General features: G+C 32.4%; 1 protein-coding gene across 4 annotated transcripts in view; it reads right to left on the bottom strand.

The window, feature by feature from the left end:
- LOC106711761 (hemicentin-1) overlaps window positions 1-14766 on the bottom strand; it is a 342091-nt gene that overhangs the window by 148821 nt on the left and 178504 nt on the right. For all 4 annotated transcript variants that reach the window (XM_045684717.1, XM_045684716.1, XM_045684718.1 and 1 more), the window contains exon 3: window positions 12081-12252. In XM_045684717.1, the coding sequence (XP_045540673.1) occupies window positions 12081-12252 (172 nt within the window). The remainder of the gene's footprint in view (window positions 1-12080; window positions 12253-14766) is intronic.

The following is a 14766-nucleotide window of genomic DNA, read 5'->3' as shown; positions in this document are numbered from 1 at the left end:
TTTCAGTGGATCGTATCCATTCAGTCGACCGGCAAATTCCGGTTCAATCCAGTAATGTACGGCTCAAACCGAACTCTGATTAGGCACCATCAGATTGCCCGGACTCTAAAACTGTTTGGAATTAAAATACTTCAATCAGTTATTGATTTTATCGTCTCTAAGTCATTAGATTGCCACTAAGGTTACCCCTTAGTATTGATTCAGATGTGAACAACTGTGAATTCGACAGTTACTAAGAGAATTTTACAAACATAGTGAGAAATTAGACAACCTTTCACGTTGTATGTATTATTTTAGGACCCCCTTGTTATTTAAAAATGTATGGAAATTTGTATGTAAGCAAATGAACTGATTTTAAACGTGTCGTTTGATTCATAATTTTCTCCTGGGTTTAAATTAGTTCAAATTCAAGTTTTTAAATTAAATCATATTTTTAAATAAAATACTTTCTCATAGTAAAATCGTTACATTGTAATTAGAAACAGTAATGCAGGTTTGATCAACTATTATTCTCATGTAACATATCCTAATTGGATCGCGTCGTTTACAGATAGCTTCAATTTAGGCTCGGTTTGTTATATGTCAGACTATTCCGCTGCAATGATACGGAATTATCCGTTAGATTGCAGTGAAGCTAATTATCATTTTGTATGTAATCTTATTCTTCTTATTGAATCTAAAATAGCAATAGCAAACAAAAAACTATAAATGTTTGTGAGACAACAGAGTTATTTATGTTCTTACCTTCATACAAAATGTTATAATGAATCTTTCGATAGAAATTATGGATTAGTTATTGGGCCATAAAACAACAAAATTGACTGATACTATTAATATAAAATCTAATTTAAAACTATATAAAGAAAAAGGTTTATTGTGTGAAGATGAACATTGTGGAATCAAAAAAGTAACATGAAGTCTATCAATTCTATTTAACAGTGATAGACGCCAGAAACAATAAAATTTGTTTCACGAATGTACCTCGCCCGGTGCAATATCACAAACACACAGAAGACAGGCGTTAAGTAGATAATTCCGCGTTTCGTGTGATAAGTGTGCGTGCTGACCTAATTTTAATCTACTTTCCCTTCTCATAATTATCTTATAAGGGAAGAAGAAGGTGAAGTGAGTTTGACTGAGGAAGGAACGCATAGGAAAGAGATATCTTTCTGTGTGTCCGCCTCCGTCGATTTAAGGTAGGCAACGTATCTGCAATTCCGGATGTCTATGAACAGCAGTCGCTTCTTTTGCCACTTTATAATTTATAAAAAAATAAAGAGGTTGTATTTGCGTGTTAGTATGTCGTTTTTAATTTTATATTCGACTATAATCGTAAGAGATAAGCGTGTCAAATGTATATTCAGTACATTATCCAGGCAAACGGCTCGCGGTACATTTGCGACCGACATATCACTGTGCTGTTTATTTGTTCGTAAACTCGATTCGTAAAAATAACTTTTATATTCATCGGTACAACCGCTGTTGCAAGGTCATTTTAGTTTAATTTAGTTTAGTTATAATTAGTTTAATTAAATATATTAGACCTTTTTCATTCCACTGACTGAGTAGTTTTTTTTTTGCGCGTTTTTTTTTTGTTTATAATTATGAATATAAGTCAGCCATAACGATTGTTATTCGATTCATATCCTTACTCTGAGTGTCATAATCAGGTTATTTTTTTTTAATATTTTCCTTAATAAATGGTGTTATTTTTACAAAACATAGTCTCTTTATAAAAACGCATAAAGTCACAATGACTAGTAATAGCAACTTAATATTATGTAATATATAAGTTTTTATAAAATAGAGCATATAAAAATTAAAATAAATATAGCTGATATTCTTAAACGGCATCCTTTAACCTGATTGAATGCGCCCACTCAACTGGAAAATTCTGGCTCAATCCAGAAACGTCCGGTTCAGACTGACTCGTAATTAGGTGCCGCGTGCCCTCAATCCGAGTAATAGATTCAAACCGAGACATTCCACTTCGGATTATCACGGGTTTATTTTCAAATAGATTTTTCCACTATTTTTATGATTTAATAGATTAATTTAAGAAATACCACAATCTACAATCAAAACAGATAATTGTTCTGAAGTATAAACTTCGTATATACTCGACGTCAGAATAAGTAGTACACTTAGCAATTTTCAATAAACTATTAAAGCTAGAGATATGAATTTACCATCTTACAACATAAAAATATATCAAAATTTTCTTTAATGTAACAAAGAGCACTCAATTATGTTATATGTGTGATGTAATATTTAATAATTCTTGTAAAATTGTACACAAGACTTATATTACAACTAAAATAAACCCTTAAACAATATATATCCTGAACTACATTGTACCAACAATTAATTGAATGTACAATGTCTTGCAGCAGTATTGGCCAAAATAAGCCTCTGTTAGATAGAGTCCCAATAATTGTCCCGAATCGTGGCAACTGGGTCAGCTTCGAATGTTATTGTTTCACTAGACAATTGCAGTTAAGTGAATATATTAAATGCATGCATCTGTACATATTTAGATCGTCGTATTCAGTGAAAATGAAAAATTTTAACAAACCTATTGAAATAATTTTATTTTTTATTAAATTTTAATCACAGATGTATTAAAATCAGACAATTTTGTATCACCAAAAACAAATCCATCTTACTAATATTATAAATGCGAATGTTGAAATGGATGAAATTTCGCATAGATGTGCATCATAGTCTGGAAGAACACATAGGCTACTTATAATGTTTTTTTAATTCCGCGCGGACGGAGTCGCGGGCGACAGCTAGTAGACAATAAATGACCTTTTCAGCCAGTAACATATATTAATTAAATTTCTCATTTGCATTAAATTTGACTATAGATGTTTAATAGTATACGGATTACTTAATTTATAATTTTATGTTAGTCATCTTCCTATTATAAAATATTATATAAATCGACAACAAAAAATATATCATCTTTTTACTTATATAAAAAAATTATAAAACATATAGACAAAAAAAAGTCGTATAAATCGCACAACACCTTATTAAAAAAAAACTTTCTTTTCTAGTGATCTATATTTCATATTTCAACGCGTTTAAACATAAGCAACTGAAAAAGTATCACTATATAAGCTTTTCTTACTAGTGTCAATTTGTTTAATAAAAACGTTATCATCAATATTTCTGCAAACCGAATTCTCTTGTTCAAATCGCAGCGAACGATCACATGTAGTCAATTTGTGGAGAAATTCAATACCGCACGTCCCGAGCGAGAACAGAATATTAAACTTGAATCGTGTAAATAAAATATAGAAGTGTAATAGCTAGCTAATAACCACTACTACTAGGATATAATTTTAAAGTGGGATATTTTAGATACACAAAATTGACCGAAAATGTTACCACATGTGTAAACAGATTTTTATAATCCGATCTTGTATAAAATATAGCAGCAGTAGTCTCATAATTAAAGTACATTCGATTACAAGGTCGTAGGTTTTTATCCCGATATTCTAGTCTATTGTAAATCATATCTTAGAATAAACCTGAAGCTCATTTGGAATAATTTCCAAAAAAAAAACATCGTTACATTTTTAGTGTAGAGCCAATCAGTATATAAATTTATAACACTGTTCTTTACAATGTAAATTTGTAATCACTTACGAAGCTAGAAATTACCATTTAAAAAACCGGAAATCGTTGCTGAGCGGCTGAAAAACAATTTTCTCAGTTGAGAACACGTACATTCATCATTATTGGACATCGCATGCAGTAAAAGCCAGTAATTCACCGAGAGTGCGCATTATCCAAATAAACTGTAACTCGCCCACTCACTCGAGCTCGAGCCTACACAATATTTATTCGCTCGTAAACTCGGCCAGTAATAAAAATAGCTTTTAATGCAGTTTTTATGGCCACGAGTGTACCGCGATTGTACGATGTATTATTAACATGCATTAAAATGCAATACACAATGCTGTGTTGGCCACTGTAATAATACATATTGTAATGGAAGTCGACTGTGAAAAATAAAAAATATGTGAAATCTGGAATTTCCGGAAGACGGATAGAATAAAGGTGAACAACTTTTAAAAAGCTACTGAAGTCATCCAATATTCATTAGCTTTTAAAAAGTTGTTCACAACAGTGACTAGTTAAATAAGATATAAAAAAAAAGAACAACTTAAAATGCGTTCTTTTAGAGACTGCCGCAGAGTGAGCTCCTAAGTAGTCACCTTGATATCTCCCTTAGTAACCAATTAACTAGTTTAGACAGTAGGAGTTACCCGTATGGATAGCGTCAACAAAACAATGCAATTTTACTAAACAAAAGCGTTCATCTTATCATCTCACTAATAGCTAGCTGTGGCTGTGGTGTTAAAAGGTATCTCCGGAATGGTTCAACAAATCTCGATGAAATTTGACATAAATGTAGAACATAGTCTTGAAGAACACATAGGCTACTTATTATTTATTTCTTAAAGTCGCGCAGACGGAGTCGCGGGCAACAGCTAGTTTGTCTATAATATAAAAGGTAAGAGAACGTTAGTGTTCAAATGTTAACAATTTTTGAATGATGTAATATAAGGTGGAAGATATTCCGTAGCCGTGCACTAGTTAGCGTGCTTGAAACAAAAGCTTTTACTGCACTCGGGGAACTGAAATTCACATCCAAAAAGCGATGGTCGGCACAAATCAAAGTCAGGATGAAACGTAACCCTATAATGCCGGCATCTAGCTAGCTTCTACTGGATTTGTGCCTGATTTATACGATATCCCCCTATCCTGGACTAATCACCTATTTTATGTTCTATCTCTTTCACACACTATCAGACTGACATCGAAAAATAGATTCCGATTGCAGTTGGAAGACAGATTCGTTTATGTAACGTACGATTTACACTGCTTTGAAGTTGTTGAATAAATTGAATTTTATAAGTGTGAAAATATTCACACGTACGAGTAGTTGCGTTTTAAATATGTACTTCAACCCGAAAATGGTAGGGACAGTAAAAGAGATTCTTTTAAAATCTCAATCGTTGCGTTAAAAATTTTGTTAACGCAACTTTTTTTTGGTTGAAATCCGTGAATCTAAGCTTTATGAATTAACTAGATATAACCTGCGACTTCGTCCACGCGAAATTAAAAAAAAAACTTAATAAGTGGCCTATGTGTTCTTCCAGACTATTTTCTACATTTGTGCCAAGTTTCATCAAGATCGGTTTAGCCGTTTCGGAGATACCTTCAAACAAACATCCATCCATTCATCCATCTAAACGTTCGCATTTATAATATTAGTAAGATTATGGGTTCAAACTCACTTTACAATAAATAATAAACTGATTGTTTCCCTGTGAATTGATAACAAAAAAGATTTTATTAGTCATCAAAAAGCATATATTCTTACATGAAACTTAGTGTATAATTACAACTTTAGGCATTGTACAGTACAACACCCATTATATGTCTCGAGCTAAACGTGTTAATATGGGACGGCTGCGTGTATTGTTGCACCGGGTGTATTAGTCGTATTACATTACGCCTTGAGTATTGAATTGCTTCCGCTCAATAGCCTTTGACTATTGATAAAGTACGATTAGTAAAGCATTGATTATTATATTGTATTAATACAAATTTAGTCAAAATTTATACTTATTTGAAACTACACGTCAAGTGTTGTTTAAGTAACTAAATTAAAATAAAAAATTCTCTTCGAAATTTAAATCTTTATATGTAAAAGAAAGTCGTGTTAGTTCCACTATATATAACTCAAGAACGGCTGAATCGATTTGACTGAAAATTGGTGGGTAGGTAGCTTAGAACCAGGAAACGGACATAGGAACTTTTTTATCTTGTGTGCATTTTACCCCGTATTCCGCGCGGACGGAGTCGCGGGTAAAAACTAGTGTTATATAAATTCATCATCATCATCATCATAATCAGCCTGAGTCTGTGCAATGCTGCACGTAGGCCTCTCCCATCGATTGCCACAATGCCCGGTCATGTGCCGTCCTCATCCAGTGCACTCCTTCCTTATATAAATTGAGAACTACAAATTTAAGAATTGTTATATTATTTTATGTTGAATATATATTTTTAACAATGGCGTCTTAAATTGATATAATTTATCTGTAGATTTGGATTATAATCCTTAAAAAATATTTGTATGATATTTAATTGACGTATATTATTGAAATAAAAGGTACTATTAAGTATAATCAAGAAAGAATTTACTTGGACTGCAGCGGTCAATTTGCGTTATAAAATTACCGCCGAGGGCAAAGGAACATTACACGACTGCGGACTATTTGGTTTATTCTCACATTTATTAGCTATTTCTATACTAAAACACTTAAATACTGCACTTATTTTTTTTTTATAAGAAGGGCGAAAACGAGCAGCTGGAACACCGAGGAGTTCATCGACGCCTTGCATCTTCAATACCAGAGGAACCGCAGATACGCTGCGTAGCCCTGGTGAGGTGCTCGCTTCTTGAAGGACCCTAACTCATAGCGGTTTGGAAATACCGCCAAAGAGAAACAATTCCAGAACGCGGCAGTGCGAGGTAGGAAATTTCGCGAAAACAGCACAGTTGTGGTTGGCCAGCCATTGAGATGGTGTGGATGGAACCTGGCGGTCTATCGTGTCGTCCGATAACAGAACTCGACGTCAGGAACTGTTCCAAACAATTTATTGATATTTATATATTATAATATATTTACAATTAAATTTAATTAATATCAACTATATTACCTCATTTACCTCTCGTTTATGTTACATATGTTACATTACATAAATTGTAGTATATAATAGTGAAAATAGTGTGTTTTTATGCAAGTTTTTCGACGGTGGAAACTCACATTTATATCAAATTTACATAACTATTTAACCGATGTAATACAACTGTTAATGTTTTCTCTCCTTATTTCATAATATTTGAAATATTTTCGAATTATAGAATATTTATGTTTAGCTTCGATTATTCGCATATTTAAAGAAAATTAAGTTTAGTTTACCACGTGTTCTGGATTTAAAACACACTGTTTTAGTTCATTTGTCAAATAAAACTTATCTTACTAATATTATAAATGCGAATGTTTAAATGGATGGATTGATGGACGCTTGACGGTATCTCCAGATCGGCTCAACGGATCTTGATGAAATTTGGCATACGTATAGAACATAGGCTACTAATTACGTTTTTTTTTTAATTCCGCGCGGACAGAATCGCGGGCGACAGCTAGTATTAATATAAATATTCAAAAAATAAAACATACAACTCTCCAAAGGTAGTAATTTAGGCTTTTACATAGCGATAAGGGAACAGGTAACCGCTCATTGCGAAACTACGGCAACCTTAATTTTATACTAACTTAACCTAAGCCCCGTTTCCTTAACTATTACACTTTAAACTCAGTTTAAACTGCGTTTAAAGTGCACGATTAACACTAATTAGGCCATTCCGCGCCGACTGGGCCCAGTTTCACCGGATATAGTTAACGTTCGGGTTAGTTATGTGCGACGAATTAGGGTTATGTTACTACGTGGATTAACTTTAGTTCTAAAAGTAGTAATGTAAGAAAGAAGTTATTGCAGAGTAAAACAGTGACTTTTAATTTCCGGAACACGAGATACTAAACTTTTTTCTTAATCTAAACGAAATATCAGTGCTTACATCAACTCAACTCATAATAATGGGTAAAATTGCAGGCAGATAATGCGTTCGATAAAAAAGAAAGTCATGGTTAAGAAACATCTGGGAATGGACCGCTATTGCCAGCGCTGACCAACTTTTTCATAGGACAGAGATATGTTCGCTGAGCTGTCAGCTAGCCTCCAGTCATGCACAGGTATTAAAGAAGTATTTCCTACTTCCGGTTACTTCCGACCTATTATAATGTGATTATTTTCTACAGAAGCACCTCTCAGATGAAACAGAAACTGTGTGTAATACATAATATAAAGAAAGATAAATTACGAGGTATTACATAAATTATGTAAAAATAACTACTGATATTACATATGCAAGGCTTGGAAGCAGGAATGTTGTGGATTCCGCTTGAAATGAATCGTGCGAGTATATTATGATAATTTATATTATTTTTATTTGCCCATTAAATGTTGATTTGAATAACCTATAAAATTTTACAGAATAAAACTAGATGACTAATTTGATTCATATAAGTTAAATTCACACATTTAAGTTAAATACAGTAGAAACTTAGGTTCTAACGTAGATGCAGTACGTAATTTAATACAATTCATGTTTAATGCGTTAAATGAATCAGCGGTGGCAAGACAACGCCCCCACGCGCCCGTCTTCTCACTTGGCCATGTCGCTTGATATAAATTTAAATTTAACCTAATAATAATTCACAGAATGGTACAAGTCAGAAGATGACGCTGTAATAATGAAATAACAGGAGTTTTCACTATCTAAACACCTGTGTCACAGAAATATTACCTTCCCTTTCATTCTGTTTGAATGTTTTGAGTCTAACTTCATATAGTGCAACGTTTTTGTTTTTTATTTCCATTTTATGCATAGTTTTTTAAAAAAAATATCTTTTCGCTACCGCGTAGAGCGTACTTTGTGGACCACAAGTACTACGTGATCGGTGCTACGGCGCTACGAAGCTACGGACACGTAGCGACATTATCAGTGAGTTAGGTAATCAAATTATGTAGCGGTAGTTTGGTCAGAGCTCACCACGTGTTAAGTAAATCTTGTAATTACAGTAATTACCAAGGTTTATTATTTGTAGAAGATTAACCGTAGGTTTCTGAGACCAATATCCCCGTTTAATACATATTGTTATATCTATATCTGATATCGTTTATTTTAAGATTATGGTACAATAATAATCGACGGTCAGTATATTATTATTTTTTTTTTTTACTATACTTGTCACTAAATGAAATGATTTCTTTTGAACTTTCGTCAGTGTTAAATGTACTTTGACAAACATAGTTTCATCAAGACTGACCGGTTCAATTACTGGCGGCAGATTAGCAGGAGATGGCAGATAGGCAGCGCTGGCGATCTGTGTCGGAAGCCAAGACGCATTTTCGGTCGCTGCACCAGTAAGTAAGAGATTAAGTAAATCGTTGTTTCAAAAAATAGCTAAGATTGGTTCGCAATGGTCCTTTTGTCTTTTACGCGCGAAACACGGATAATATATATATATATATATATATATATATATATATATATATATATATATATATTTTAAATTTAATTAAAAACGGGAAAAGAATAAATGTAAACGCAGTGTTTATATTTTAATTGACAATCAAATAGTCGTTCAATGTAGCATGAAGTTTTGAAATAAATAAAAATACAATGCATATTGTGTTTTAAATTCTGCCGGCGAACAGTTGCTGGTAAAGTTAAAATGTTTTGTTAGCGCAAACTATAAATGTTTCGTTGCAACTTAAAAACTCTTTACAACTTGTCGGATTTGAATGTAAATTGAACTGTGAAAGACTTTAATTCAACAAGACTGAGGATTTACTGTTTTTTGTACTGAATAAAAATAACTCATACAAAGTTATTTTATTGAATACAAAAAAAACGAGAAGTAATTTTGAGGAAGTAAAAATATAGTGGAGAAATTAAAGTCCCTACGAACTTGGTTAAGACGAGAGATTTGGATCGCACCAAATAGAAATCCATAATCTCTGCCAACACCGCTATATTATGGGTGTGACTTATTGACTTGTTGTACAAAAAACTAACAATAACAACTTACATCAATATACACCGACTAATAACTTGTTTTTACATTTACTAAAGAAAAAAGAAAACTTCAATTAAAAATTGTGCATTTTCCTTGTAATTTGTATTCAACAAAAGTTTTACAATTGCTCTATATTTATTTCTTAAAAAAAAAACTGTAAAATATAAATGTGAATTTCACTTGAGGCATATTATTTTGTCGGAGCCGTCCGGTAATAACGGACAAAACAAGTCCCCGCGATGCACGCGGATGAATTCTTAATGTAACCAGGATTACAGTCCGGTTAAAATAGAACTGTCCGGTGTTAGTGATTATAAATATGCTCATTGGTTTGTTACCATTGTTGTACTGGAACCGTTGCGTGGTAACCCGTACAAGCGGAAATAGTTTTTTAATGTTATATAACCTACAAGTATTTGTTTTTTTTAGTATTTCGGTTCTAATTTATCGATGGATAGAACTATTAGGATGGTTAATCAATTAATTCATACATATTAGGATCAATGATCATCCTTTAAATTATGGATTTATCATCATCATCATCATCAGCTCACTATATGTCCCCACTGAGGGGTTCGGAACCTAACCGAAGTTAGGGGTGACTAGACCATAGTCAACCACGATGGTCCAGTGCGGGTTAGTTGACTTCACACATATCATTGATTTTCTTCTCAGATATGTGCAAGTTGCATCAAAATGTTTTCCTTCACCGTAACAACGTCGGATAAATGTACATATGTAAATCGAAAAACACATTTATACATGGCGGGATTCGAACCCAGAATGCAGATTGGAAGTCAAGTGCTTAATCCCTGAGCCATCGACGCTCCCAAAATTATATATTGAACGAGTGAATTTCTTTGTTTTTTCCTTACTTTCATATCTACTTCTTTTAACAAATAAAAATAAATCTTAAGTAACTCAATAGTTCTTTCGCCAGTTCTTGGTATTTCAACAAAGTAAAAAACAAAAGAAAAGTTTTTAAATAGAATTACGATAAAACTTTCAAAAGTCTGACAAGACTGCGCTTCAATACCGGATGACGTCGGAATCGAAACAATGGATACAGTCCCAAGATAGTTTCCATTATCAGTCGTTAATAAATCCGATCGTACCGTCCCTTCCCGCCCCGTGAATCCAGGGGTTTAATTACGTATGCTAATAGAAAATTTATATCCATCGGCAACGGGTGTCTGTGAATTTTAAATTAAGAATATTGATTCAAAATCCATTGCTTTCAAAGATACTTTTTTGATGTCTTTTTATGCTGCAAGCAATATTTTATGAAGTACATAAAAGGATACATTTTAAAGTAAAATACTATACAAAAGATGTTTTAAATACAGTTCCAGTAATTTATTTTTACACATAGGGTGGGATGAAGACTGGGATCTCAATTAGTGCAAAAGCACATCTCTATTGTTTTCTAATTAAGTTTTTAATCAAAAACCCTCATTCACACGGACGCTTCTTTATCGTGCGTTAAAAAAAGCGTTCAAATAGAACAAAAGCTAATAATCTCTTTATATTGCAGCGCTTTTTAAACCTTATCACGTTGTGTTTCATTTTGAGTGGTGGTCGAATGGAACAAGTGATATTAGAGTCCCTTGCTCGCCAGTTTTAACGCAGCGTTAAAAAACGCCCAAGCGAATGAGCGCTATATTCTGAAAATCTTATTACAAATATATAGGCGTAAATAACGTATCTTTATAAATATTTGCCCCTCGTTATATTCAGTTTGAGTTTATTTTTAAAACAGCGAAGCAAAATGTCAATTCATTATTTACAGCCAGTACGAACAGCTATTTCCTCTGAAACGAATCAGTCGGATTTAAACTTACACAAAAGTTTGTTCTCAATCCACTGATTCGAGAAACTGTTTGTTTTAAACGAATTGATAGATTTTATTTTTAAAAATCGATGTCTCGTTTCATGTTGTAAATATAAATTGTTACTGGCAACAAATAGAATTGGTCGTTAACAGAAACAGTTGATTGAAATAGCATACTTAATTGGTCAATAATTTCGATCTCATTATATATTCTATTAGTTTTAGAATGTCAGCAAACATTTTTTTTAACTAAAATAGCTCGTATGCACATTTTCATAGAGTTCAATTTACTTTACATTTCAAAAACGTGTTGTTTTCAGTTTGAAAATAAACGGTGTATCTAGACGGTATTAACAGTATTACAATACTTTCCACAATAAGTGAAGTATTTACCTGTAATATATAGAGTTAATTACACTGGTTTTTAATACTTCCTTATTAACCGTCTAACATTGGCAAAACAAATGAATCTTAAAAAATCACTGTCTAATTTCGCCCATAAGTCTACTACATACCTGTCCATCATATCCCCTTCAGGACGGTTGATGGCGGCGTCCTTTGAAGCTGAATACACGTAGACGCGACTATCTGCCTTATACCACTTGATACTGTGCATTTCTCCGCACGATTTGCCGTCGATGCGACATCGCAACTTCGCCGTATTTCCTACTAATGCTGACGCGTGATCTGTGGACAAAAAAAGTTACGTTATGTATTTTCAAATAACTATAGTGATGAAATTTCGATTGAATGATGATGTTAAAGAAAGTTTGTACTGTAAAAATATTAAAAAATCAAGTAGAAATGTATTTGATTTTTAATTGCACAATAAAAAGGGCGCGTTTGGTGATTTTTTTTTTAGAAGAAATGAATTTAGTAATTTATTTTAAAAAAAAACAAAACAAGATTGAAATTCGACTTTACGTTCACAAATATTTAAATTTAATGAAATAAACAAAGACATTTTTCTCACTTCATTTTATGTCTAGAATAAAGAAAATTAAAGATACATGTAAAAATTCATATCTCATACAAATTCGAGCGAAACGAAAATTAAATTCATCGCTACACGTTGAAAATTGTTCTCTTTTAAGAAATTAATTTTACCGTTTTCTAGAATCGTAGATATGAAAAATATATTATTCTTTCTCTCGTAGAAAACATAAATTAAATAAAAGATAATTTAATAATGTGATCTTTTAACTAGAAATATTGTAAGGTTACTAACCTTATAAATCTTACTCATATTATCAATGCGAATATTTAGATGGATTGATGGATAGATAGATGGATACATGTTTGTTAAAGGGTTTCTGAAATATGGTATAGACATAGAACATAGTTTGGAAGAACACAGAAACTACTAAGTTATTTTTTTATTTCCGTAAGGACGGTGTCGCCGGCGACAGCTAGTAATTTAATATAACCTCAAAGGTTCTATTTGATTGATTTTATTCTGATAACAATCCTAAAGATTCTTTAAACAGTTTAATTACCCATTTATTAATATTGGAAAATATAAAAAAAATGCCTGGTACATCTATACTTTAAAGTAAATACTTCGTTTCTGGTTTTCCAAATGATAAAGCTATGTCTACAAAACTTCTGTGCAATGAGTCAGTGCAAATTCAGTGCCAAAGGAATGCCAAGTGAGTGATTGGACAGATGATGTTCCTCCAGAGATATTACTGCATCACGTACACTGCAAGTATCGAGCCAAAACGATAGCTGCAACAGATTTTTAACTTACTCTATATCTTATTAAATTCTTCAAATAACCGGTTCCTTTGTTGTATTGATATAATATACTTTATTTCAATAATAACGAAAAAATCTTGCGAAATTGACCGTAGTCTTATTTTTTTTTTTGCCCTGACAAAACACATTTCATAAACGTGTTTATAATGTTTTTTAATAGATGTGAATAGAACGACCTTTGTTTTATTAGTGAAAATCCACGGTATTAGTTATTTGTGAAATCACATTTGATTTGTTTTCTTCTAAGGGTCAAAGCGGGACTCAATTGTACAACTCATTTTCTTGTAATTAATATTCTTTCATTAGAGAATGCTTTAATAAACTTTTTCATTATTCGTATATACTTTAATGTTACATTTTAATTATGTACCCGAAATGTTTTCGTTAAGGGGTCCGGTAGCTTGTTAAACGCCATTTAATATATCCTCACTAAGGTTTACTGCTTTCGGACTCAAGTTTAATGTTCTGCGGTCATTAGCTACGTAAAGCCAAATTAAAACGGCTTTGTTAACTGCGAGGTTTCAATGCTTCATTTTGTTAAGGAACCGTAATTTAGAATGAGTTGTTGATTATAGAAACCTTGAATTTCCACAGAAATATATGTAAAAATACATTTTAATCCAAACCCTAAGTCTCTCTCATATACTAGAATTGAAAATACTATTACAGAAGGATATAATAAAATGTAATTTTAGTAGACATTTACGCAAAACATCAAAATTTATGTGATTGTAATTGAAAAAGAGTAAATATGCTGGAGGAGGCCTTTGCCGATAGGCAAACAGATAGCTGCAGAAAATAATTTGATTAAACTTTGTGACATTAACATTTTCTTTGTAAGCTAATCTGAATAAAAGGCTATTTTATTTATTTATTTTATAATGGAAAGAAGAGAATAGAGTCATTGTTAAACCTTCTTAACTGGACATAAGGCGTATTAACAAATGGATGAATATTATCACAGCTTCAATATATATGTAGGTACTTATTTTATGGACATTTTCAATATACGGAAATCTATTTCTATGTTGTTTTCTAACTATAACAAAGTTAACAAAAGTATCAAGAGCGCAGTTTTGTCACCTCACTGTTAGTAAGTTTGTCAATTTGGCGACTCTGTCAGTTCAGTTGTTTGTGAGTGACACAATTCTGCAGTCAATCCGCAACTGTTGTGTTGTGTATTAAGAAAGTTCGGTAATATGTTGCATTGGCACACGGAATTAAGCAGTTTTATTTGTAGGAAAGGAACATTTTCAGTACTTTGTACAACTGCAGATACATTACTGGCATTTAGTATTATAAGATTCAAAGTTTATAGCAGCTTGTAGTTAAATTATCTTTCTCTCTCTCTCTCTTTCTCTGTCTCTTGTGTTCAAGATACGTAAGAGAAGTGGTTTTATGTGAGAGAAGACGTTAAGGAGGAGAAAAAGTAGTTTTTTCTTA

Source organism: Papilio machaon, chromosome 27, assembly GCF_912999745.1.
Source record: "Papilio machaon chromosome 27, ilPapMach1.1, whole genome shotgun sequence".
In the NCBI taxonomy this organism is placed as follows: Eukaryota; Metazoa; Arthropoda; class Insecta; order Lepidoptera; family Papilionidae; genus Papilio; species Papilio machaon.
The sequence above is the reverse complement of the archived record's forward strand: the minus strand, read 5'-3'. Positions and strand labels throughout refer to the sequence as shown.